This window comes from Sminthopsis crassicaudata, chromosome 4 (genome assembly GCF_048593235.1).
Source record: "Sminthopsis crassicaudata isolate SCR6 chromosome 4, ASM4859323v1, whole genome shotgun sequence".
Classification (NCBI taxonomy): domain Eukaryota; kingdom Metazoa; phylum Chordata; class Mammalia; order Dasyuromorphia; family Dasyuridae; genus Sminthopsis; species Sminthopsis crassicaudata.
In genome coordinates this window covers 22,971,273-22,997,718 of record NC_133620.1, presented here as the reverse complement: position 1 = coordinate 22,997,718, position 26,446 = coordinate 22,971,273, and the positions used below count along the sequence as shown (strand labels likewise).

General features: G+C 45.5%; 1 protein-coding gene across 3 annotated transcripts in view; it reads left to right on the top strand.

Moving 5' to 3' along the window:
- The window catches only part of SCP2 (sterol carrier protein 2), a 70,510-nt gene that overhangs the window by 39,642 nt on the left and 4,422 nt on the right, over positions 1–26,446 (top strand). For 2 of the 3 annotated variants that reach the window (XM_074265909.1, XM_074265910.1), the window contains exons 12-14: positions 1,167–1,332; positions 15,566–15,659; positions 20,135–20,264. In XM_074265909.1, coding sequence (XP_074122010.1) covers positions 1,167–1,332; positions 15,566–15,659; positions 20,135–20,264 — 390 coding nt within the window. Of the gene's footprint in view, positions 1–797; positions 884–1,166; positions 1,333–15,565; positions 15,660–20,134; positions 20,265–26,446 lie in introns of those variants that run through there. The other variant, XM_074265911.1, reaches the window with a different exon arrangement.

The window sequence follows — 26,446 nt, the reverse complement described above, 5'->3', positions numbered from 1 at the left end:
CCCTTTCCAAGTCAGGCTCTTTTCTTCACCACATCTCAGGTTTAGGTAGTTGATGGAGCTCTGAGACTCACTTGCCGGGGATCACATGGCCAGTGGGGAAAAGAGGCCTATGGGTATAAGCATATAAGAGGACTGGATATTGACAATAAGAAAGGAAATTGAATAGTGGAGTATGAAATGTTACAATTTATTTATTCTTTTCCATTAATTAGATAATGGGATTGGATTAAGCAAATAAAGAACCTTCTACATTTGTAGGATGTGACTATGTTTTGACAACATTTCTGAATCTCACCCCTATCCCCAAGCTTGGGGAGAAAAACTATTTCATGAATGTGAAATAAACATATAGAAAGAAAAATAAAAACACCAGGTAATTTGTTTTAAGATATTTTGTGTTTTAGTAACTGGTAAGTAGATTTCTGAGGTCAGCTTTTGATTTTTGTTATTCTCCCAGGTAAGAGCTCTGAAGCAAATTCTTGTTTCTCTAGAAACCCTCTTGGAGAGTGAAGGGGGGAGGCATAGACAATGGAAAAGCTAAAGGAGCGAGATTTCCCACCTGCTGTCAGCTTCTGTGAGAGGGAGAAAAATGGGTTGGATGGGGAAAATAGGCGTGGGCCCCAGGAAGCAGGCCAGATTTGGGGCTCATATAGACTCCCGCTGTAGAGAACATAAGGAGTTTTTAGGAAATCAGCTGGAAATGGGTTGGGGACCGCGTAGGGGAGGCTGGGGAGGTGATGAGAGCCTGCCCGGGGGTGAGGGGCGGGGTCCGGAGAGAAGAAGGCACGTCTCAGAGATGCTGCAGGGTGAAACTGACCAGAGATGCTGCAGGGTGAAACTGACCAGAGGTGCTGCAGGATGAAACTGACAGGCCTTGGCGGAGGTGAGAGGGAGAGAAAGGGGAGTGAGTCAAGGATAACTCCCAGGTTTGAGTTGGAATGGAGGGGGGGAGGGGAGGATGGAGAGTCCATCGGATGGCACTAATGGCACCGGGCTGCGCTGCCCTAGGCCCGGGCCGATCCCGAAGCTCCTCTCGCTCCGAGGTGGGCTCCCCACTAGGCTCGTTGGGCTGTGTCCAGCACGCGCGCTTCGCTCGCTCGCTCCGTGAGTGACTGGTCAGGCCTGGCTGACGCGTGCGCGCTCTGTGTGTCTGCTTGCCTCGGCAGGCCTGGCGCAGTGCGCGGAGCTCTGTTGGCAGCTGCGCGGGGAGGCGGGCCGGAGGCAGGTTCCGGGGGCGAAGGTCGCGCTGCAGCATAACTTGGGCCTCGGAGGAGCCGCGGTCGTGACACTCTACAGGATGGGCTTCCCGGACGACGCTGCGCTGGCCGGCAGGTGAGGGGGCGGGGAGCGTCTTCCCGCCGGAGTGCGGCCCGTACGCACTTGCCGGGTGCCGGGCGTCGGGGAGCCGACCAGGAGCCCGGCCGGAGTGACGGGAGAAGCCCGCAGAGGAGGAGGGGGCTCGCGCCGGTGCGCGGCGTGGCGGAGGGTTAAAAGACCGGGGAAGAAGCCGTAGCCGTTCTCAGCCAGAGGGGGGTGTGTCCCGGGGGGCGGGTCCCTGGGGAGCCGCGAGCCCGCCGGAAAGTGACAGCACTGGGGGGGGGGGGGGTGTGTGCCACCGGCGGGGCCCCAGAGGGAGCAAGAACAAGAGCTCCCTGTGCGGGGGGGGGGGGGGGGGGGAGTACCCGGCAGTTGGGGGAAGGAGGGACAAGCGGGGGTGTTCGGCCGGGGCGCCGTCTTCGTGTCCAGCTCTTTTTGGCCCCATTTGGGGTTTTCTTGGCAAAGATCCTGGCAGGGTCGGCCACGTCCTTCCCCAGCCCATCTTACAGATGAGGAAACTGAGGCAGGCAGGTGCAGTGAGCGGCGCAGGGGCCGAAGCCGGGAGGTATCCGAGGTCGTTATCCGGCCCCCCGTGGCTGCCGGCGGGAGACTTGTGTGGAGGGAGCGAGCGGAAGCGGGAGGACTCCCGGGCGGCTCCGGCCCCGGATCCCGAGGCAGCCGGAGGGGCCCGAGTCAGGCTGCAGTTTAAGGCTCGGCCTTGGACATCCGTGGGCTGTGACTGGGTTTTTTTTCCTTCCGAGGGGAAGGGCAGCGGTGGGAGGGAGAGAAAGGGGATCTTCCGAGAGAAAACATGGGAGAATTTGACAGCCGGGGGTATGGGGCAGGAGAAGGGGAGCGAATGTAGCAGTGACGTCACCAGTGGTGATTGGGAGCGTGGGAAAGTTGGGAGGGGGATGTTGGGAGGGAGGAATCCATGCAGGACGGAGATCCCAAGGGGCGCTGACGGAGATCGGGACTGACAGTGTGGGAGTCTGCCTGGACACCGAGGCGATCTCTGAGCGTAGCCGGGGCAGCCGGGGACAGAGCGGGGACACAGGGTAGCGGGGTGGAGGAGACCGAGGACGAAGGAGAGAAGAGCGCAGGGAAGGGAGCCGTGGCAGGTCAGGCAGGATGGGGGAAGACCTCTGGATTTCTCAGTTCACAGGTTGAGCAGGCGTTAGAGAAGGAGCCGGGGCTAGAACTGGCTCCTCAGTATGGGTTCCTGCTGTCTCCGTCGTTGCCCTCACTCAGGTTCCTCCTTCTTTGCCGAATACAGGGAATAGGAGAGGGGTGGCTTTTTTAGAAACCGGGTTTTCATTGATTTCTCTGGTCTTGCATCACCCAGATCCTCCCCTGGATCCAGAGAGCATCCTTTGTAAGTAGAACGACCTCAGCCTCTAAGTAGAATGTCGGCACTTGTAGTGATTTGTCTGAAGGATCTCTTTCCTAAAGGACTCACTGGCATTTTATTTAAAAGAGGCCTTGGCGCGCACTTGGCCGTCTTTTCAAGTCTGGAAGCAGAACTAGTTGTTAGAAATCGTCCATCTGGAAGTTCTGTAGACCTCAGTAAGCAACACTGTTTATCTTGCTGGAGTTATCTTTTAGATCAGCCCATGGAGCGGATCAGGGACGGGATTCATGGAGCTGCTCACATGAGGTGCTTTCTCAGAGCCTTAGTGACCCAGGCTTGACATGAAGTACCTCCCTGTGGGCTGCTGTGAGATCCAGGGAGGGGGACGTACCTGGTGCTTCGTGACCCTGCCAGCGCAGGGGTGCCCAGGACTTTGTGACCTGCCGTGCTGGAGAGTGACCAGGGAAGGAGCAGGAAAAGATGGCCAGAGCTCATCCTCCAAGCCAGAGGCCAGTAGTGAAGCAGCAGCAGGAAAGGATGGGCCCCGGGGTCAGAGGTTCTGGGCTCGAATCTTGTCTCTGACACCCCTTGTTCTGCGATCCTCTATCTCTAAAGGTCTCAGTTTCCTTCTCTGAAGGGTGGGGAGGAAGTTTGCCTAAATTGGCCTCTGAGGTCTCTTCCCCTCTAGGCCATTGACCTCTAGTATCCTAAGTCATTCTGTAGCTCAGCCAATGAGAACATTTATTCTTCCAGAAAAGTTTTCCTAAGTAACCATGGACAAGCAGATACATGCACAGAGTATAGGTATCTTGTTCTAAGCCAAGTAGTATTTAATCCCATGTTGGTTGGACTAGTTTAAAGGGTACATTTCTACTTTTCTCCACTGGTGTGTTCTTACTTGCCAGAGAAGCCTGATTCCATCTTCTGCTGAAGCTTTCTCCCATCATTGACTAGTCTATTTGGCAGCATCTGGATCTCAGCTTGTCACTGGCCATGTGACCCATCAATCACAAGCTGTGCTTTTCCCAATCTGGTCTGACTCGCTCCAGAATGCCCTTCCTCCCGTGTTCACCAGTACACATTTCCTCCTCCTCCTCCTCCTCCTCCTCTTCCTCCTCCTCCTCCTCCTCCTCCTCCTCCTCCTCCTCCTCCTCCTTGTCTTTCCTGATCTTTCCCAACATCACATTTGCTCTCTCCTCTAAATGCCAGATAATGCCTGTTAATCTCTTATTTTGCCCACTAAATTATGTGTTTTTTTAGCTTTGAATCCTCTAGAACACCTGTGACATGGCCTTCTGTGTAATAATGTTCGATTATTTTTTTGTTCGGTCAATGACAAGCCCTTCTAAAACCCTTTACAATCCAGCCCCAACTTTGCTTCCTTATTTGATGCCGTTCCTTTCCATGCACTCTCAGGTATTCTGGGCTTCTCTTAGTTCCTGCTCATCCTCCCATTGACATCTTTCTGGAGGCCCTCTCCATGCTTGGAGCACAGCTCAGGGGCTGCCTCTTTCTCTTCCAGCGCCCCTTCTTCTTATTGCAGACAACCATGTATTTGATTCATCCAGGTTATGTTTCCCTGGGGGGAGGTATGCTTCTCCAGAGGAGCAGCTGTCATCTTTGATTTTTGTATAGCTACTACTATACTTGTTGAATTGGATTGAGTTTTAGATTTAGTGATTGGGAAAGATCATCATTTTTTGAACCAGTTAATTAGAGAAAACTTCATTATAAAGCTTTTGATAATAAATTCATACAAAAAGCCCCCAACTACATAATTCTCCATTCAGTTTTATCATTCTCCTGCTCTAGAACTATGTGACATGATCCAAAAAAATAAGAACTAATAAAGGTTTAGACTGAAACTGAGGCTGATCAGAAAAAAAAACAGTTACAATTTAATACTGTAGGGTTTTGAGTATTTTTTAATATGGAAAGCTGTTTCAAAGTAAAAAAAAAACAAAACCAGCATCTAGCCCTGCATCATCTGAATGAATATTTATTGTGTGTTATGTCCCAGGCAGGATTTACATTATTTTAGAAAAAATATATAGACAGAATTTTAATGAATAACTTTTAAACAGCAGCTTAAGGAATTAGTTTTGAAAATAGATAGCATTTTTTCCTTCCTGTCTAATAAAGAGAAAGCAAATGTGATGCTGGGAGAAATCAGGAAAGATTCTGAGGAGGAGGGGGTAGTAGACGAACTAGTGAAGATGGGAGGAGAGGCATTCGAGGCAAATCAGGCCAGATTAGGAAGTGCACAAGGCCAGGAACAAGTAATAATAAACTTCATTTCATTAATCAATTTCATTAAAATGCACTAACTAAGAATTAGTGTAAGTCTGACAGAGGAGAGTGGGAGAAAGGATTCACTTAACTTACGAAGTGTAAAAATGTGTCAAGGGAATTGATTTCACAAATCCTTGATTTTAGAACATTCTGGAATCTCTCTTTACAGAGATTGCCTTTTTTTTATATCCCAACACTTGGCACAGGATCTGGCAAAGACCTAAACATGACTGTTTTTCTCCCTCTCTTTCCCTCCCATAGACAGCAAACAATCCAATATAGGCCAAACATATATACTTTTCTTTCTTTCTTTCTTTTTTTTTCCTAAGTTAAGTTAAGTGACTTGCCCAGGGTCACACAGCTAGAATGTTAAGTGTCTGAGACCAGATTTAAACTCGGGTCCTCCTGAATTCAGGGCTGGTGCTCTATCCACTGCGCCACCTAGCTGCCCCAAACATGTATACTTTTCTAAACATATTTCCATATTCATCATGCTGTGCAAGAAAAATCAAATGAAAAGGTGAAAGAAAGAAAAAAAAAAAAAAAGAAAGAACCCACACAAACAAATAATAGCAACAACAAAGGTGTATTGTAATCCAGACTCAGTCTCCACAGCCCCCTTTCTGGATACAGATGGCTCTCTCCATCCAGAATCCATTGGAATTGACCTGAATCACCTGATTGTTGAAAAGAGCCATGTCCATTAAAGTTGTTCGGATCACATAATCTTGCTGTTGCTGTATACAGTGTTTGCTTGGTTCTGCTCACTTCACTCAGCATCAGCTCATGGAAGTCTTTCCAAGCTTTTCTGAAATTACCCTGCTCATCATTTCTTACAGAATAGTGATATTTCATAACATTCATATGTTATGAATATAACTTATTCAGCCATTACCCAATTAAGGGATTGAATTTCTATTTCCCAACTGAATTTCTAGTTCTTTGCTACTACAAAATGAGGTGCCACAAACATTTTTGCACATGTGGGTTCCTTTCCCTTTTTTAGGATTTCTTTGGGATATAACCCCAGTAGAGACACTGCTGGATTAAAGAATATACACAGTTTGAAAGCCCTTTGGACATAGTTCTAAATTATTTCCCAGAATGGTTAGATCAGTTCACAACTCCACCAACAGTGCATTAGTGTTCCAGTTTTTCCAAATCTCCTCCAACATTTATCATTATCTTTTCCTGTCATCATAGCCGATCTGAGAGGTGTAAAGTGGTACCTCAGACTTGTCTTAATTTGTATTTCTCTAATCAACAGTGATTTAGAATATTTTTTCATATGGCTAGAAATAGCTTTAATTTTTTCATATGAAAATTGTTCAGATCCTTTAACCATTTATTAATTGGGGAATGGTTTTTGTAAAGAGAAATTTTATACAAAATTTAAGGCACTGCTCTATTAATTCAGATTACTGGAGGTGCTCCATGACAAAACAAACTCTTTTCCTTCAAAAACATTTTAACTGACTCAATTATCTACCAGTTCTTCTGAATTAGTAAACTTTGATTGGGATGAACTTCCAGTATTGGTCTATTCTAAATCAAAATGTAAAGGACATTTAGAGACAAGAGGTTAATAGGCTATTGCTCAATTTTTTTTTTAATGAATTCGGTAATGTGAATTGCATAAAATATGTTAGCCTGTTCTAACTTCCTACCCAGATCTTATAAAATTTGGAAATTTAATTTCTCTTGAGGGTTTTTTGTTGTTTGTGTGTTTGCTTAGCTTTTTGTGTTTGTTATTTTTCTAATATCATTTTTCCAGGAGCAAGAACTGAGTGTTATACTTCTTTGTATCCCCCTATTCTGCTCGATAAATATTTTATTTTCTTTCAGTAAATATTTGTTGATTTGATTTCTTATATAGTATGTCGGCTTATTAGAGTCAAGGGTTTTGGCTGGAAATTTTGGGAAAATGTCTCTGTCTAGTTTTTCTTTTGCTTGCTCCTTAGATTTGCTGCTTATTATTCATAAATACAGATATGACTTGTATGAGCTTGATAAAGATAAACACTAGAGCATAAACATATATAATCACTGAGTGGCAGGTGCTGTGGTTTTAATAACCATAGAAAGATGGCTTACATTGATACTTGAGTGGATTCACGATCTTATCAGCATAGGAGTCCTCCCTCCGTGGGTGCAGATTTAACTCATCTAGACCTGCTTAGGCTGTTTGTTCTCTTCTTGCCTTTGAGGCTTCTGTGCATCATGTGGTTAGCCTCCATGCCTTGGACCACTCCCTTTCCCTAGTGTCCATTGATAACATCTCTTACTTTTAGCATAGAATAATATTAGAGAACTAGATTTTGAGTCAGGAAGACCTAGATTCAGGTTCTGCCTCCAGTCTTCAGCAAGCCTCAGGCAGCTGCTAACTCAGCTGTTGTACAGGGTTCTTGCACACATGAAAAAGCAGAGCTCTGCTGAGATCATAAGTCCTTGAGATGATTTCCCTTCCCTATTTCTTGCTCAACATGGTGAATGTGAGTAGGGGACAATGTATAATCAGTGGTATCGTCTTAGCACAATGTTATTAAAGAATCAGCAAAATGGACAAAAGCAGTCTCGTAGGGAAGAAGAGGGAGGAGGCATTGATGGACAGCTTGAGGGGCCGCTAATATGAAATGTCTTTTAGGAGGATTTTTAGGAAAACAGGGACAAAAATGGCACAAGAGGAGGAGGCTTTGATGGGAAGGTTGTGAGCTGTACTAGTCCCAGGCCACAAAGTTTCAAGGAATTCAGTAGTCTGAGTAGGAGAGAAACAATAGTTCCAGAGTGGTTCTAGTAGCATTTCACAGGGAGCCATTCTGGTGCTTGCCATTGGGCACATTTCTATTGTCAATAAGCCATTTGCCTGGCTTTTGTGAAGGTGATGTCTTCTTTTTTGTAATTAATAGAATTGGAGGATTCCAAGCTACATTTCCAGGAGGAAAGATCCATCAGCATTTGAGGACTTCTTATCTGTCTTCTATCTTAATTTTATTTTTCTTCCTTAGAGTTTTCCTAGCCAAGGAAAGTCATTGGAAAGATTTCTTCTTCTATATCAAAGTTTCATTTTATCACTGGCTTAAATGTAACAGCACTTATATCACTTATTAATTAGGGGAAGAACAGAAAATATTTCTGCTGTAAAGCAATAATGATAATTGCATTTTGATTATCAGAACATTAAGTCCAACAAACTCTGCTCTCTCAGTAAAATTGGTAAAATTGTCTTTAAAGAAGAAAGCCAAACCAAAACAAAACTGTTTCTTTTGTCTTCAGAGAATTTTGTCTTGCAGCTCGGCCAGCTTTGAATGGGGCTGGGTGTTGCTTGGGCAGTATAACTTCTCTTGGGGAAAATGTGAATTTTATTTTTAAGTAGGGGAGCTGGCCAAGTATAAAAGAACAGACATATTTCGAAACTGTGGTCTGTTTAAGTTGGGGGGAACACTTAATTTTTTAATATCAGACTCTTCTAGTTGGTTTGAATTTTTATCCTGTAATGTTTATTGTAATTTCAGATTCTTCCCACTTTGGACTCCTCTCTACTTAGAAATGTGAGCAAAGACCCTCTTCTTTTCAACCTTGTTACAACTCCCCCCGCCAACTGCTCCCTCCTTTCCAGGACTAGCTGACCTTTATGTAGCATTTTAGGCTTGCTGCACATTAGGCAACTCAACCTCTCAACAGCTGGAGCTACAGATACTGTCCTGGGGAAAATGGGGAAACCGAAGCTTAGGGAAGTGGCTGCCTGTGGTCACTTACAGCCAGTCAGTCAGGGATGAGATTCAAACCTTTGTCCATCCTGACTCCATGTTTAAATTTTCTTACCCTGTGCCATCTTGCTGCTTCTTACTGCCAGCCTTTGAAAAAGAATTCTCGATTCCTTGCATTCTAGCTTCCTTCCTTATTGCAGGACAGAAAGAATTTTCTGGCAGTTTTGTGAAAGTTGGACTGGAAAAGAGGCAGACAGGAGGAGGCAGGGACGGCATTCATAACATAGGCAGAAAGTCCCAGAAGTCCCAGTTAGTCCGAAGTGGAGGTAATGGGCTTTAGCAGGTTACTAGGTGGTGGGGATGGGAGGGAGTGGGAGGAATGCCGTATAATTCCAAAGTCTGAGGCTTAAGGGACTGGGCCAGTAGCTCTTCCTAGTCACAGAGGACTTGTGGATGACCGTCATGTTCTCCGACTTGGTGCTGCAGTTGATGCTGTCAGTCCTTCCCTTCTTTGTTTTCTGGATTTATGACACTCTGCTATCATGGTTTTCCTGTGCTTCTCTGCCCTTATTTTAGTTTCCTTTGCTAATTTTTCCTCTTCCTTGCACTGAGGTATGTTTACCTGACTGTCTTCAGCCTCACTTTTTCCCCCTCTCCTCTTCTCCTGGACAGTCTCCTGCACTCCTAGAGCTGCAGTTACCAGCTCTTATGTACTGGGTTGTATTTGGTGGCCTTCATGTTAGCTTCTTTGGACTTAGGCCCACTGTGATACTTCTGTCATTTCCATACTGAACGTCTTGGACTTCCTCGTGAGCTTTATTTGTAGCCCTGGCTCACAGCACAGTGCAGGGCACATAATACTAAACTTAATGCTTCCCTTATTCATCCATTCTTGTCTCTGCTGGCTCTCACATACAACCTGACTCTTCCTCCATCCCCTCCTCCCTATATCTTGGTTTAGGTACCACCATTGGCCTAGTCACTTAGGCCTCAGATTTTGGAATTATATTTCATCCTTCCCTCTCCCTCCCATCCCCTAATTTTTTTAAAATAAAATTTATTCCCTAATAGATAAGCAAAGGATATAAACAGTTCTCAATAGAAGAATTGCTAAATATTTATAACCCTGTGAAAGAATGTTAAAAATCACTAATAATAGAAATATAAATAAAAAATAAACATTGACATTTCACATCAGACCTTGAAATTGGCAAAAATAACAAAAAATGGACACTTTCAATTGTAAGAAAAGGGAGATACATTATTCCATTATTGTTGGAGCTGTGGATTGCTATGACCATTTGAAAACTTGATTGGAATTATGCTAATAAAGGGATTAAAATATCCATAACCTTTGAACCAGACACTCAATTATTGGCAAAGATGTCATTGATAAGGAAGTCCCCATATACACCAAAATCAAAGTAGCACTTTTTGTGATAGCAAAGAATTGGAAACATAGATGTTTATTGGCTTGGTAATAGCTAAACAAATTGTCATACATGAATGTAATGAAATATTACTCTGCTATAAGAAATAACAGATATGATAAACATAGAGAATCAAGAAAAGATTTGGGATGAAATAAGCAGATCAAAAAAAAAAGCACATCTACAATTGTAACATGCCCTCCTTGCAGTTACAATTACTAGTCTATCCTATGCCCAACAGAGTACCTTTGACCACTGACCTTTGCAGTGTCAACTCTACCCAGCTCACCTCCTCCCGAGGCCTTCAAAGGTCTCTGGCCATCCATCCCCTAATTTGCTAAAATCTGGTCTCTCTACTTCTGCCTCATGTGGACTTCTATGAGCTTTTGTCTGTGTTGTTTGAGTGCCATCCTGTCACCTCTCTTTCACAAACTTGCCAATCTTTTGTCACATAGGTCTTGTTGTCATGTTATTCCATGCTCAGATCTCCAGGGGTTTTGCGTTTCCTACAAGATAAAACATAAACTCCTCATTTTGCCACTGAAGTCTTTCTCTCCTATGTCTCCAGGGTCCTTTGCTAGTTCTGTTTCATACCACTCCTCTTTTTTTGCATTTTAGCCACACTAATGAGCAGCTTTGTTTGATTTTTCTCCTCTCTTTGCTTTTGACATCACCCATGTCTAGAATGACCTTTGTCTCCTGAAATCCTCCTCTTCCTTCAAGGCCTTGTTTATTGTCACCCCTTCATAAACGTACCTTTCCCGGTCCCTATACTTACTCCCCAGTCTCTTGTCTCCCTTTGGCCTGTTCTGTGCACTTTGCACATTGTAACGCAATAATTCTTTGTGTACCAGCTTTATCCTCCTGCTAGGTTACAAGCTCTTCAAGGCTATTTTTCACTTTTGTGTCTCCATGACCACAAAAATTCTACATTGTAGCCTCCATGTGGTATGGAAGTGACTCTAGGTGCTTGAAAACCACTTAAAGACTTGTCTCTTAAGTTAGGAAGGCTTTGAATGTGAGCCGGCAACAAGACATTGTATATTCTATCCAGGGGACTCACCCAGCCAAGCAGGAAAGGCTCATCCACAGGTTGTATATTGGGAGATGAATGTTTCAGCTAGAGGCTGTCTACCATGCTAAGGGTAGCTGTGCTTTGTGTTGGTGGAGGCTGGAGCTGGATCAATGAAATTGGGAACTCCGGGAAACCTTGGCTTGGGGTCTCAGAACTGACAAGAACAAGGGCTTAGCAATTTTAAGATCAAACACTGCTTTCTGTGTATGCATGATACGCCATTCTCTGTATCTCCATCAAAAATTGACCAAGAGGATAGGGACGGTGAAACCCACTGTTTTGTTTATTGTCCATTGAAAAGCATTTGATGTGGTAGAAATAAACGCAGCCTTCCAGACTCTTCTTGTTTCTCCTGTTAAGTCTTTGTGAGCAGATGCTGGAACAGAGAAAACTTGGGATGAAATTCTGATTATATCAACAAGGCATAAAATAAGTCAACAGAGACGCCCCAGAGGCATTGCACCGCTGTAGAGGATTGGAGCATGGGTGAGAGTGGGAATCCTTAAATGGGGAGGTCCTCAGGCCTTCCTGGGGCTGCCACTGTGCCCATTGTGGAGTTTCCTGAGGGAGGCTCTTGCCAGGGCCAGAGAAGGCAGGCCAGCAGCTCACCCAGCTGGCAGCAATGTGGGTCACCTTCCTGAGCTGCCGCAGCAGGCAGCAGAGTCAAAAAGCAAGTTGGCTGAGAGCAGGTGAGCTTTCACCAGGAGACTGCAGAGTGCTTTCAATGACCCGATTTCTTCTTGGAAACCCCCTCCAACTTCCCCCCCAAAAAGCAAAGAAAGCCCAAGCCAAAATGAGAAGCTTCTTCTGAGGAGCCGTGGCAGCTTTTTCCATCTCTGAGAGGCAGCAGAGGCTCCCTCAGAGCCAGGAAAGCCTCACTCAAGCCTTCCCTCTGCCCTGTGTCAGCCGGTGGTCTCGGGGAAGGCGTTTGCAATGTCTGAAGGAATTCCTGTCTGAGAACTCTTTTACAACGATGAAATCATAGGCCGGTCAGAGAAAGTGATTTTGGATTTGGGAATATTGCAGTCTCCAAGGAAGCCCCATATGGGCATGGACAGGCAGCAGCACGTTGGTACTGACGTGGAAGAAAAGGTATGAGTCAGTAATTAAGATATGTAAAACTTGGAAAGGTGACCTGGTTAGATAATGATTGCTAACATTCGAATAGCACTGTTATCCCCATTTTACAGATGAGGAAACTGAGGCACCCAGAAGCCCACAGAATGTGACAGGACCTTGAGCAAGGTCTCTCAGGCCTGTTGGGTGAACAAGTCATATTGGATGAGGAAGTGCTTTGGGAGCAAAGATCCATCCTGACTCCCAGTGGTGATAATTAACTTAGGAATTTTGGTGGCTGCCCCATGTTCATAGAGCCTAACTTCTTTGTGGGTTGACTGCATGTCTGGTCAGAGTAAGGTATTTGTGTAGAACATCATTCTCTCTCCCTCCCCTCCCTCCCTCCCTCCCTCCCTCCCTCCCTCCCTCCCTCCCTCCCTTCCTTCCTTCCTTCCTTCCTTCCTTCCTTCCTTCCTTCCTTCCTTCCTTCCTTCCTTCCTTCCTTCCTTCCTTCCTTCCTTCCTTCCTTCCTTCCTTCTCTATCTTCTCAATCTGTTTACTTATTTTTCAGATCTGAACTTTTTTTTGGAGTTTATTAAAACAAAACAAAACAAACAAACAAAAAAACACCAGGAAAACCCCCATTCTTCTGGCTTTTAGAGGCAAAAGAGGAATTCACACTTGTTTGTCATCTTTTTGATTAAGTGGGGAACTGCAACCAGCTTAGCCATAGTCAGGGCACTGGCCATGATAGAGAGAAGTTGATTTTTTATTTTCATTTGTCACTCATATTACACTTCCTTGGGTTTTTCCTTTGGTACCTAGGAGCCCATGATTTTTTCAGCATATGACTTTGGAGGTGATGGTGGTGGGGGAGTGTTTCAGGCAGCTGCTCACTGCAACGAGGTCTCGTTGTAGAACTCTGCCCTCTATAGAGTGATCCCTCAGTGGACAGCACTAATTAGAAGAAATTGCTAAGAGAGAGAGAGAGAGAGAGAGAGAGAGAGAGAGAGAGAGAGAGAGAGAGAGAGAAGAGAGAGAGAGAGAGAGAGCACCATGAGAAAGGGGAGAATTAGATAAAGGAGCACCATTAGGGACCCCGCCACAGAGAACAGTGTGACCAAGGTGCTGAAGTAGCTCCCTTTGGCTCACTGAAATGATGTCAAGCTTTAAAAAGTGGGTCCAGTCATAAATGCAGTAAGATGATCTGCTGTCTGGGGAACCCTGAAATGAATTCTTGTATGTGGATGATCTACTCCATAATTTAACTTTAAATTATTATTTTTTTAATTTTTAATTTTTAAAAAAAAATTTGGTCCATCGTCAAACCAATTCTACTTGTTAGTGACAAAGAGAGCCATCTACACCCAGAGACAGAACTGTGGGAACAGAGGGTGGATCACAACCTAGCATTCTCACTCTCTCTGTTGTTACTTGCTTGCATTTTGTTTTCTTTCTCAGTTTTTTTTCTTCCTTCTTGATCTGATTTTTCTTGTGCAACAAGAGAACTGAATAAATACGTATACACATCTTGGATCTAACATGTATTTCAACATATTTAACATGTATCGGACTACCTGCCAGCTGGGAGAGGGAGTGGGGGAAGAAGAGGAAAAAGTTGGGACAAAAAATTATTTAAGGGTCAATGTTGGAAAAATTACCCATGCATATGCTTTGTAAACAAAAAGCTTTAATTAAAAAAAAAATTGGCCCATTGATTTTACTTTTAAGTGGACCACATTTGAAATATGGTGTCAAAGGGTCAGTAATATTTAAGGCCTTTAACTATTTGAAAGGCTATTGGGAGAGAGACTAACTTTCTTGGGCTTTTCTCCCAAGGCGTATGGAGATAGATACAGTGGGAGAAGGCTGCCTCAGGCAGCAGCCACCCTCAGGGTTAGCGAAATGGACTGGTCTTCAAGGTTCAATGGTAGAGAGGCCATATCTGCGGGGAGGGCTCCTCGGCTGCCCTTCAGGGGTCCCACAGGACTCGACGCAGTGATAAAGCCTGGGTGGGTTTGGCCCTTTCACCTTTATCAGTGATAGAACAGACCAACAACTCATCAGATTCATCAGTTATTCCCTTGGAAGCCATGCAGAACCATAGGATGCACGGGCCAGCTCATGGTGATGACACGAAGAGCTTTTGTGGGAGGGAGGGAGGGTGAGAGCCAGAGAGAGGGCAAGAGCCTCAGCGAGCGCTTCAGCTCAGCCTCTGTCCCCTCAACTTCCCCCGTCCCAGCATCAGAGAGCGTTCTCCTGGATTGTTCCCAAGGCTCTCTCCAGCTGTAACATTCTGTCATTTTTGTGGTCTTGGAGGAGACCCAGGCGATTAGCATCTTCCCCTTGCAGCTAGAAGAGACCTTGGAGGTACTTCAGTCCAACTTTGGCTTTTTAAAGATAAAGGAACTGGCTGGGGTCAGGGGAGGAGTGAAGGATTGCAGCTCTGCTGCTTTGAGTCCAAATCCAGAAAAGGTCACAGGAAGAAGAAAGGATGAGAAGAAACTTCAAATCAGGCCCCAAAAGAGGAGACGTTTTGATTTTTTAAAATTATTATTAAAAATAGAACAAAAGGAAGTGATCAAAGGTGAGCTGCTTGGAAGACTTGCTGAGTTGCTTCCATTTGGCGTTTGATTGAAGTCCAGAATCTTGGAAGGATCCTTCAGGGCCCTGGCAGGGCTCTGGGTGTGGGGCATAGTTTCTGGTGCCCAGGAGGGGCTTGAGAAAAGTGGATTGATGGGTTAATTCCTAGCTGCTTTGGGGGAAGTCAGGAGGACCTGCTTCGCAGGTGGAAGTTCTCAAGGCCGGACTGGGCTGCCGTAGAGCAGGAGATCCCCCAGGATTCCAAGCAGTGATAAAGCCTTGGTGGCAAGCTTATATAGACCAGAGGGGGTCACTGGGGCCCGGATGAGGAAATTTCTGGTGGATCTCAGTAAGGGTCTGAGAAGGAGTTGTGACTTTGGTTTTCCTTCACTCCAGCACCACACGATGCTCCCTCATGCCACTCTTTGGTACATTCCCATGGCTCCCCAAGCTCCCCAGGCAGCTTCCTTTCCTACCCTTGGCTTTTGCCCTTCCTGGCTGTCCTCCATTCAGAGATCCCCCACCCTCCCCTTTGGATCCAAAGCCTGGCCTGACAGCTGCCCTGATTGCTGCTGTCTGCCTTCCCCTTATTATGTGCCATCTCCCGTGAGAGGCTGTTAGCTCCCTGAAGCCAGGAATTGCTTTGGTGTTGGCTTCTCATTGCCTAGCAGAGTGCTTGGGTCACAGGGATGCTTAACAGACGCTTGTGCATTTGATGGTAAGTAAACTGACTGGTTTCTTTCTATTCCATTAGGAGTCATCGGATTGAAGCTTATCCTACCAGTTCAGCACTTGATGGATTTAAGGCGAATCTTATCTTTAAAGAGATTGAGAAGAAGCTTGAAGAGGTCAGTTCCCTTTTTCATTTTTGTCTAGAAAGAGGTGGTGAAGAGATAGGACCCAAAGGAAGGGAAGAGAGCCCATTGATCCAGATAGAGGCACGGTTTGGATTTCTGAGAATGATGGGAAAAGCCCTAGATCTGGAGTCCAAGACCCCGGGGTCTAATCCTGCCTTTGCTGCTTGTGTGATCAGGAGTCTTAGTCACTCCTGCCATCTCGGCTTGCATACATTTTCCATTTTTCAGTCTCCTGTTAATGAATAATTCTGGCAAAAGGTGTTTGATAAAAGCCAGGTAGCCAAGTAGGGAATCGAGGAGAATGTGGTCGAGACAGTCTGCAAGCCTGATGCATCATGAGGAATGGGGAAGGGAATAAAGAAGCCCTGGGGGGTCTTCTTTGTTATCTCTTCATTTAAGAGAAATTTTAGAGATGTCCTGTAGCTGGTTGGAAATGTGGTTTGATTTATACAGCATAAATCAGGGCTTTGAAACAAGTGTACCTGGATTTTATTACCATTTTGGCTGAACATATTAATGTCTAAAACCCTCAGACTGTATGGACTTAATTTTGGAAATACTAAAAACAGAAATTCTTTCAGAACAGACATTTTTTATTATGCATTTTAAGTCTTGAATAAAATGTGTGCTTTCCTTGTTTCCCCCCCCCCCCATTATCACCTCAAAAAAAGTCTTGAGTCCATTGTTTTTCTGTTCCTTAGACATCTGTCCTGGATGTTTTATTTAGCTTGACATTTGGATATGTGTGAGAAAGTTACATCTTTTTGAGCAAAAGGATTAGGGCTCCCCATCCATTTTCCCCTTCTCAATTGCTTTGTGAAATTGTCTAGTAGGATCATCATAGTGATGAGATAAAATAGGCACTAGGAATGGTAAATAGAAATAGATTCGGTAGAGCAACAAATTGTAAAAAGAACACTATATAAAAATAGCACAATAGAGTTTCAGTTCATGACATGAAGCAACCATGTCAAGTCATCCATCATAGATTACCAAATTTTGCCATTTATTATCTGAGTTAACAAGGGGAAAGAAAATTCCCTAAAGGAACTATAATTAAGCAGGAGGAAAAACCATTAGAGGGAAGATAGTATGAGGAACTTACTTCAGAGCAGGCTTAGTCCTGAAAAGGAGTTAATAAGGAAAGGGGTACTATTTATTTATGTGACTAGTTTTGCTGGCTCAGCTACCAGGCAAAGTCAAAATGAATGAGCAGCTTATATTTCAGGGTACACAACTTTTAAAGTCTCAGAGGAGCAGAGGCAGGATGGGAGGAGCCAGGTGGAATTTACCTGGCTGACCCAGGCCCAGGCCTCTCTAAAGATAAGCTAATGGAGTAGACTGGGTACATCAGGGCTGCCTTAACTATGATAGTAAGATGGTCTGGGAAACTGAGTTCTAAGATGAGTGTTTCAGCTTTTCCTGATGAGAGGAGAGAATCCGTTGGTTTCAGAATTCACATCCATTGGCTGCACTGAAAATATCTGAAATACACAGATTGGCTCATTTAGCTGTCTTCATTCTGTAGGCGAGGAGCTCCAGGACCGAAATCATGTCCCTAGAGCCACAGAGCTTTATTTATATTTTGGGGGGGGTTTGTTTCTATCACTCAAATTTTAAGTGAACTGGAAAAATGCCTATATTTAAAAAACTTTGAACATAAAAAATATGCTGTTGAATCAGTCTGGGAGGCCATTTAGCCCAGCATTCTGGATTCTGCTGGTAGCTCAGCTGCCCACCCAGTGCCCACCTGTGCTTTTAGGGGCTCTAGGGATCAAAGAAACTGGCACTGACCCTGCCTCCCTCACAGGTTCTTGGGAAGAAAGAGCTTTCAAAATTTACTACAGAAATTTAATTTGTTAATAATATGAGAGATGTGGGGGATGTGGACACCAGATGACGGAAGGTGCCGAAAGTTAAAATTTGGTCATGAGAAGAATTCACAATGGCCATTCTCTTTGACAAAAGGTAGATTTATTCAAGGGAAGTGGTTACCGACAGAAACGAATGTACAGTAGACACCAGGAATGGTAACTACGAAACAGAGTTGGGAAAGCATAGAAAGGGATTTTAATAATTAATGATGAAAAGGGAGAGTTCCCTAAAGAACTTGCCATTTATCAGGAGAAATTTCCGAGGAGGTAGGAGTAAGCCTTTAGCTGGGTAGCTAAATTTATACAAGAATTTAGCATTCTAAAAGAGTTAGTTAGCTATAAGAAGGAGAAAGAATGGAAGCCTAGAGGCCACGTGCAATGAAGAGAGACGATGGCATGGGGAGGGCACACAGTTCCCTAATGGAGCTCACGATTACCCAGGAGAAAGGGAACAGGAAGGGGGAGTAAGCAAGGACCACGCCCCCTAAAAGAGGGAGTGAGCCATGAGAAGAGAAAGGTGCCACATGGCGTGAGGGAGAGGGGAAGAGGCTGAGGTTCTCCGTGTCTGGGGGCGCTTGGCAGACAGGGACTGGGGCATGGATGGAGTTGTTCCCCAGGGCAGGCAGAGAAAGTTTAATCTTACAGCTTCACCTTCTCATGTCCAGCCAAGAAATCCCTGTTTGACCTAACCTCTGTGGAGGTCGTGGGCAGCCCCAGCTTGCTGTGTCCCCTCGGAAATCCCCCTCACATTCCTGAGGTTGTTTCCCTATAAATCTGTCCATGGCCCATGCCATCTTTGCTGAACTCCTTTGGGTCTTTGCCCTTCTCTCCCTGCCTCCCGGTGTCTGCCTCCTCCTCACAGTCACTCTTAGGGTGCTTGGGCCTTGTCGGGGGTAGCCTGCCAGCTAAGGGCCTGCCCCAGCCTCCCCCCTGAGTAAGATAAGTTCCACTGTGGCACTGGGGGCCTCCCCACTGCTGTATCTCGAGACCTTTTGTTGGTGACCTCCCCTTCTGAGGAAGCTCCTTTACTAAAGAGAATGGCCATTGTGAATTCTTCACATGACCAAATCCCAACATTTGGTGCCAGATCCAGGGGAGAGACACCTCTGAGGCAGGGTGCTGTGATGGGCTGTATCCCCCAAAGGGATTCAGCAAAGATGGTGGCCCCGGTCAGAGTTGTTGGGTGCCAGGTGGGTCTGCTGGGGGTGGGAGGGTGCAGAGCTGACCCCCACGGGCCTGCCCTGCTTGTCTGTCTCAGGGGTTACCTCCTCAGAACTCCGGGCTTTCTCTGTCAGCAGGACCTCATTGCCCACATGCCAGAGAGTCCAGAGACCAGCTTTGGGACCTGGACAAGCCTCTCCCTCTCCATCCCTACTCCTTTGCTCTTGGGGGCTTGTTTGAAGAGTCGGAGACCCTGAGAGCAAGGGAGACCTGGGTCACCCCAGGATTTGGACTTTGGGTCTTTGCTTTTCTCCTTGAATTTTTCAGCCCATGGTGGGCTCCTTACCTTTCTCACTTGGCAGTTTCTTCTTCCCACACTTGTCAGGTTCTGCTGCTAGCAAGAGAAAGGGAAAATTATGGGGACTTTTGTAAATTAATACCCCCATGAAATGGCCAAGGAAGCTCCAGAAGAGATTTTCTTTTCTGCTTTTGTCCTTGCTGGCACAGTCTGCCATAACCCTGCTTGGAATTCGGGCCTGACTCTTTTTAGTGATTCAGCCATTGGCGTGGGAGCCGGGCTGCCCTCCAGGATGCGGGAGGAGGCCTCGGAATGGATTGCGGCTTTTCCTTCAGCTCCCCGTGCTTTGCTTTCTCTGTCTTCCTCTCCTTCCCACCTTCCAGTGTGACCAACAGCTGGGGCGCCAGCAGCCAGGGCCAAAGGGAATCCAGAAGATGCCCCCCCTAGGTTTCTGCTTGTTGGTTCTGGTTCTGTCTTTGGGGTCTAAGTAAGAGAGCCTGAATGGACATGTGCTTTGGGGCCAGACTTGGGCCCTGGCGGGCTCTTAGTGATGGACCAGACAGCTTGGGGGGATCCTGGCCGTCCAGGGAGGGCCCTTAGGGGCAGACCATGCGTTGGTGCTGAGGGAGGGGGCACAGCTTGGGTTCCCAGGTATGAGGGGGGGTGGGCCCCTTGTGCCAGGGACAGTCATGGGTGGAGAGCGGCTTGTTGGGGTGTCAGAGGAGGTCACCTCCCAGATGCTGAGGGAACCAGATGGAGTGATCCTCTCCCCGCTTCCCCCCTTGCTGAACCTTTGTTCTCTCAGCTCTTTGAGGCTGGATTTGTTTGAGCTTGGACTTCTGCGGGAGGCCCTGGGGCCACTTTTCGCAAATCTAACAGATGGACGTGGGTGCAGGGCAGAGTGGGCTGGTGTGAGCGAGAGCATGCAGGCCAGCCTACTCTGCTTTCGGGTTTTGGTCAGAAAAGCCTCTTTTCCACCTGAGTTCTGACCTCGCTAGTGCTCTGTGGCTTTGGTCACAGTAATGGGGGAAGCCGGCCTGTGAGGATGGTCCCACCAGAACCTGTGGGCTTACAGCAAAATGATCCATCCAGACGAACAGCCTGTAACACTGACCTTTCCTCCTCACTTACAGGAAGGGGAGCAGTACGTGAAGAAAATTGGAGGCGTGTTTGCCTTCAAGGTGAAAGATGGACCCGGCGGGAAAGAAGCCACCTGGGTAGTGGACGTGAAAAACGGCAAAGGCTCTGTAGCTGTTAATTCAGGTCAGTCAGGCGGGAGCTGCACTCCCACTGTGTGCTGGGGCACCCCCAAACTGATGTGGCATGCTCCGGGGAGGGGCAGGTCCCATGTGGGACCAGAAAAGGTGCTGCCATATGGCCACGGGGCGAGCACTGGCTAACCAGAGGGAGCCCGACCACCGTATGAGGCTCGGGGGGGGGGGCGGGGCAGAATGTAGGGCTCTGACCAAGGCCCATTCTCCTCTTGGGCCAGCTGATGCAAGGCCCTCCGGGCTGTGGGAAAGTTCATCTGGCAAGCTTGAATGAAAGCTCCCATGATCCCTGGCTCTGAGCTTAGGTACTGTGGGTGGAAAACAAGACAAAATGGCACACACACAAGGACCTTGGGTTCTCTTGGGGAAGCAGCTTGTGCACAGGCAGATGTCCAAACGTTCACACAAGTAATCTGGGGGAGGCACTTGCAATTTGGGGGATAAGGAAAGGCCCTCGAGAGGAGCCTGGAATGTGAGGTTCTGTGAGGGAGAGCTGAGGAGATGACAGGGAGGGGCCCTGAGCCCGGAGGAGGAGCAGTAGGGAGCTTCGGCAGGTCCTTGAGCTGGTGAGGTCAGAAGGTGCTCTGGGAAAGATGGGCAGAAGGGAGATTGTATGGGGGTGGCTCTTGTAGCAGTGCAGGTGAGAAGCTACAGAGCCTTTACCCTGGGCTGGCACCTGGGTGAGGGCAGAGACCCAGGTGAGAGAAGCTGGGGAGGTAAAGTGGGCAGGGACTGGTGGCCCCTCGGGCTGCTGCCCACGGTCTCCAGCTTGCCAGAGTGAATCTCTACCTTCCCTTTCCCCTAAAACACCTGGTCTGCCGAGGGCTGCCTCTGCCTGAGGGTCAAGAAGGGAGCCCTTGTGCCTGATGACCCTGATCTTGGCCATGAGTCCCTGATGAGCCAGGTGTTGTGGAAGACTGTTACCCAGGGAGGCAAGGAGAACAGCTGGCAGCAAAGCAGGGCCACGTTTGCAGGGGGTGGCTGGTGGGATGACGTGCTCTCACTGTGTTTCACAACACACACACACACACACACACACACACACACACACACACGTTGAGTTGTTTCAGTTGTGTCTAACACTGTGACCAGATACTGGAGTGGTTGAGCATTTCCTTCTCCAGCTCATTTTACAGATGAGAAAACTGAGGCAGATGGGGATAAATGACTAGCCCAGGGTCACCCAGCCTATGGCGCCCCCTAGTGGCCTACACACTCACATACATATGTACATGCACACATACATTTTTAGCATCTTGATGCTTATAAAAAATTTCTTTACCACAGCCCTGGGTTAAGAATAAATCTCCTTTTTTTTTTTTTTTTACAAGTTTGGAAATTGAGAATTGAAGACATTAAGGGACTTAGTCATGATCCTTTTGCCAGGAAGTGTCTGAGCAGGGGGTTGAGTCTAGATCCCTTGGGGTCCAGTACTCTGGATGTAGACAATCACCTTGTCTTCCTTCCTTTCTTTTTGTTTTAATAGTGTTCCAGATTTTTGTAAAATTTTGTGTTCCAATTTTTTTTCCATCTCTCCTTTACTTCCCCCCTCCCCGAGACGGCAAGTAATCTGATATAGGTTAGATAGGTACAATCCTTTTAAACATATTTCCATACTTGTCATATTGTGCAAGAAAAATCAGACCAAAGGGGAAAAAGGGAAAAAGCCATAAGAAAGAAAGAAACAGAAAGAAGGTTAAAAATATACACTCAGTTTCCATACTTCTCTCTGTGGATGTGGATGGCACTTTCCATTCCAAGCCTATTGAATTGCTTTGAATCACCTCATTGTTGAAAAGAGCCACGTCCATCACAGTGGATCATCACATAGTCTTGCTGTTGCCGTGGACAATGATCTCCTGGCCCTGCTCACTTCCCTCCGCATCAGCTGAGTCAGTCTCTCCAGGCCTCTCTGAGATCATCCTGCTGGTCGTTTCTTACACGACAATAATATTCCATAATATTCACATGCCACAATATATTCAGCCATTCCCCAGTTGATTGGCATCCACTCAGTCTCCAGTTCTTTGTCACTACAAAGAGGACACTTTTGTACATGTGGGTTTTTTTCTCTCTCTTATGATCTCTTTGGGCTAGAGACCCAGTAAAGACAACTGCTGGATCAAAGAACCACCTTGTTTTTCAAACTGCTGTGTTGGAATCTAATTGAAAAGCTCACTTAAGAAATCACTTCACTCTACAAGGGTAATACAGGGGTTTTTTTAGGCATTTTTTTCAGTGAGTTCTAGGAAAGACATTTCCTCGGATTTTTTTCCTCTTACTTCATATTCATGCAACTGCTTGTCTAGCGCCTACTGTGCGCAGATATGATAGGATGATATAGAAGGCAGAAAAGAGCTAAAATAAAACCCTTCCCTCCAGGCATTTATTATCTAAGAAGGGACTTGGTATGTTTATGCTTCAGTGAATCCATAGCTAACTGCATTGCAAGGGCAAGATATGATGAGTAGGGGAATGCTTAGGGAATTCACAGGAGCGAAGAGACCACTTCTGCTTGTGGGCAGTTAAGGCACAGAAACTGGGGAAGGCCTATCCCAACTGGAGCTTGAAAAATAAGAAGGCTTTCACTTGGAGGTGGGAGATGGGGAGGCTGGGAGGGATGTGCCAAGTGAAAGTGATGAGGAAAGACCAAAGTTGTCCAAGTACTGGGCACCTTCTGGCGATTACAAATTCCCAGGCGGCTGGGCTAGAGACGACATTTAGAGCAGATAGGGCTAGAAGTTCAGGAAAGGCCTGGCCCCCAGAGAGCCTCAAAGACCAGGTCAAGAGGTCGGGTTGGGCTCATCATTCCTTAGGTATCGATTTAGCCATTGATGACGTTGGACAGTGACTGAGGGTGGTGCTTTAGGAGATTGGTGTCAGGGAAGATAGATTGAACTGAAAAGGGATGGGAGGCAAGGGGCATCAGGAAAAGTGGGAACAGCAGTTGAGGTAAGAAGTTGTTGACAATAGGAAGGGATGTGAGAGGTGATGCACAGATTCCATAACATTTAGAAGAATATTATTTTTTGTATGAGATCAAATTCATGGGATCCTAGAATCAAAGTTGAAAGGAAGCACAGAGTCTAAACTGTACCTGAATGAGGTTTTTTTTTTTTCTTTTGTTTATTTATTTATTTATTTGATTTTATAATTATAACATTTTTTGACAGTACATATGCATGGGTAATTTTTTTTACATTATCCCTTGTACTCCCTTCTGTTCCAAATTTTCCCCTCCTTCCCTCCACCCCTTCCTCTAGATGGCAGGCATTCCCATACATATTAAATATGTTATAGTATATCCTAGGTACAATATGTGTGCAGAACCGAATTTTTGTTGTTGTTGTTATTGTTGCAAAGAAAGAATTGGATTCAGAAGGTAAAAATAACCGGGGAAGAAAAACAAACATGCAAACAGTTTATGCTCACTGAATGAGGTATTTTTGTTTGTGAATGATACTGTCCCTTCAGTCCCTTGAACATCATGATCATTTGGAAAAGACTACTGTGGCAATTCATATGGGAAGAACTAAATGGATGAAAAATGCATATTCTCTAGAGCATAATGTTCAAATGAACTAGAAAGGAGAACACTAAAATATACATAGGGATCTCTGTGGCAACGTATTGATTTAGACAACCACAGATTGAAATGTTTTAATGTATTTTTATTTATTTTGTTAAATTTTTCCAATTTCATTTTGATCTGGTTCAGTACTTGGGACCATCATCCATTAGGGTTATACATTAGTATATGTTTGGGATGGATTCTACAAGTAGGCAGTGAACTGGACCCAGAATGAAATAGGAGGAAGAAAGTGGACTGGATTCCATTTGGGAAACAGCACATTGCTTTAAATATTCCCGAGGGGTTCCCTGATTCAAAGACCCATTTTTTTTTTAAACACAAATAATCTCTGAATGGTGCTCCACCAACTATACTTCTCCTTCTTAAGAAAAAAATTATCCATGAGAAATTTTGATTGCAGAAAGACATTAAATAGCTTTAATATTGTCCATTGGCTGGGGTCAGTTTAAGGTCTCCCCTGTGGGGTGCCCCCCTCCAGGCCAAAGTTTTATCATCCATAGGGAAGGATAATTTGTTGAAACCCATACTTGTTGGCACCTGGGATCAGTCCAGCAATCTGCACATGTACATTGGGAGCGTGGGGACGTGCCTGCTGCTTTTATGTGGACAACAAGTGACCGTTTGTTAGAGAGCAGCAACATTAAAGCATTGTTAGCATGTCCTAACTTGAACTGGTACTGGAGAGATGATTTCTTTTCCATATCTTTGAATCTATGTTAATGGATTATTTATTCGTGGCTTTCTACTTCTTTCCACCTCTACTTAAAATATATTTTATTGACTCTACAGGAAGGTTTTTGTAAGAATGACGTATATGGATTTCCACCCCATCTGACAGGCCTTCCGACCCTTTTCTCCATCTTTCAAGAATCCCTATCCCATTTCCCCCTAAAATCTGCACTGATGCACCTCCCCCCAGCCCTAGAAAGCTTTCCATGATAACATGTATGATTCCCAGAGGAGCCTAAGCATCCTCTGGGTTCTTTCAGGGGATGACCACCATATACTTAGGAATGGGGACTGTCTTTCCCTGTGACATCTTGGGCAGAGGTGACTCCAGGAGCTTGGGCTGGTACAGTGGAGCCAGGAGGCCAACTTGCTTTGCTTCTAGTTCTTCTAGATGGGGGCTGGTCATCCCAGCTTAGATCCCTTACTTTGCATCACTGTTGGAACAGTTATATTGTGGTGAACATCATCTGCCTGTTGCTCAGTTTCCTCTCTCCACCTCAGGAGCACACATCAGTCTTTTTTCTTTTTGAATTTTTAAAAATAGCTTTTTATTTTTCCAAATATATGCAAAAATAGTTTTCAACATTCACCTTTGCAAAATCTTGTGTTCCATATTTTTCCCTTCCTCCAGCCCCTTCCATAGATAGCAAACAATCCAATATAGATTAAACATATTCAGTTCTTCTAAACATATTTCCATATTTGTCATGTGCAAGAAAAATCAGATCAAAAGGTAAAAGAAAAAAAACCCAAGCGAACAAACAACAATAACAAGTTAAAGTACTGTGATCAAACTACATGCACTCCCCATAGTCCTCTCTGGGTCCATCACAAGAATATTACAATCAACCTGAATCACCTCAATGTTGAAAAGTCATGTCCATCACATAATCTTCTTGTTGCTGTATACAGTGTTCTCTTAGTTCTGCTACTTTACTCACTTCTTACAATTCATGTAAGTCTCTCCAGGCCTTTCTGAAATCATCCTGCTGATCATTTCTTATAGAACAGTAATATTCCATAGCATTCATGTACCATAACTTGTCCAGCCATTCTTTAATTGATGGGCATCCACTCAGTTTCCAGTTTCTTGCCACTATGAAAAGGACTTTTTTTTGCTTGTGTGAATTCTTTTCCCTCTTTTATCATCTCTTTGGGATACAGATCCAGTAGAAACACTGCTGATCAAAGGGTTCTCACAGTTTGATAGCCCTTTGGGCCTAGTTCTAAATTGCTCTTCAGAATGATTGGCTCATTTCATAACTCCACCAACAATGCATCAGTGTTCCAGTTTTCCCACATCCCCTCCAACATTCGTCATTATCTTTTCCTGTCATTTTAGCCAATTTGAGAAGTGTGCAATGGTACCTCAGAATTGTCTTAACTTCATTTCTCTAATCAATAGTGATTTAGAGCATTTTTTCATATGACTAGAGAAGACTTTAATTTCATTGTCTCATACATCAGTCTTGCTGTGTCTCTGTCATTGCTGATGAGCCTCATATTGCCCCCAGTTGGTTCGGCTTTTCCCTAATTTATGGACATCCACTTTATTCCCAGTTTTTTGCTACTATGGAAAATGGTTCTGGAAATAATTTGGTATCTGTGAAATTTCCTTCTCCTTTGTCATGAGATCACTGGGTCAGAAAGGCATAACTAGGTAAGCTCCACATGGTTCGCTGCTCTGACTGGGCTGACTGACGGCTCAGCCAGTGGGACACGAGTGCCCTTGTCCCCTCCAGCTGGACTCTGCTTCCCTTCCCTGCCAGTTTGTAGGGCAGGATGGGATGTATCCTCAGGTTCTGTGCTCTTCCTGATGCCTTGGAGTACATTTGCAGAGTGCTTGTCCAGAT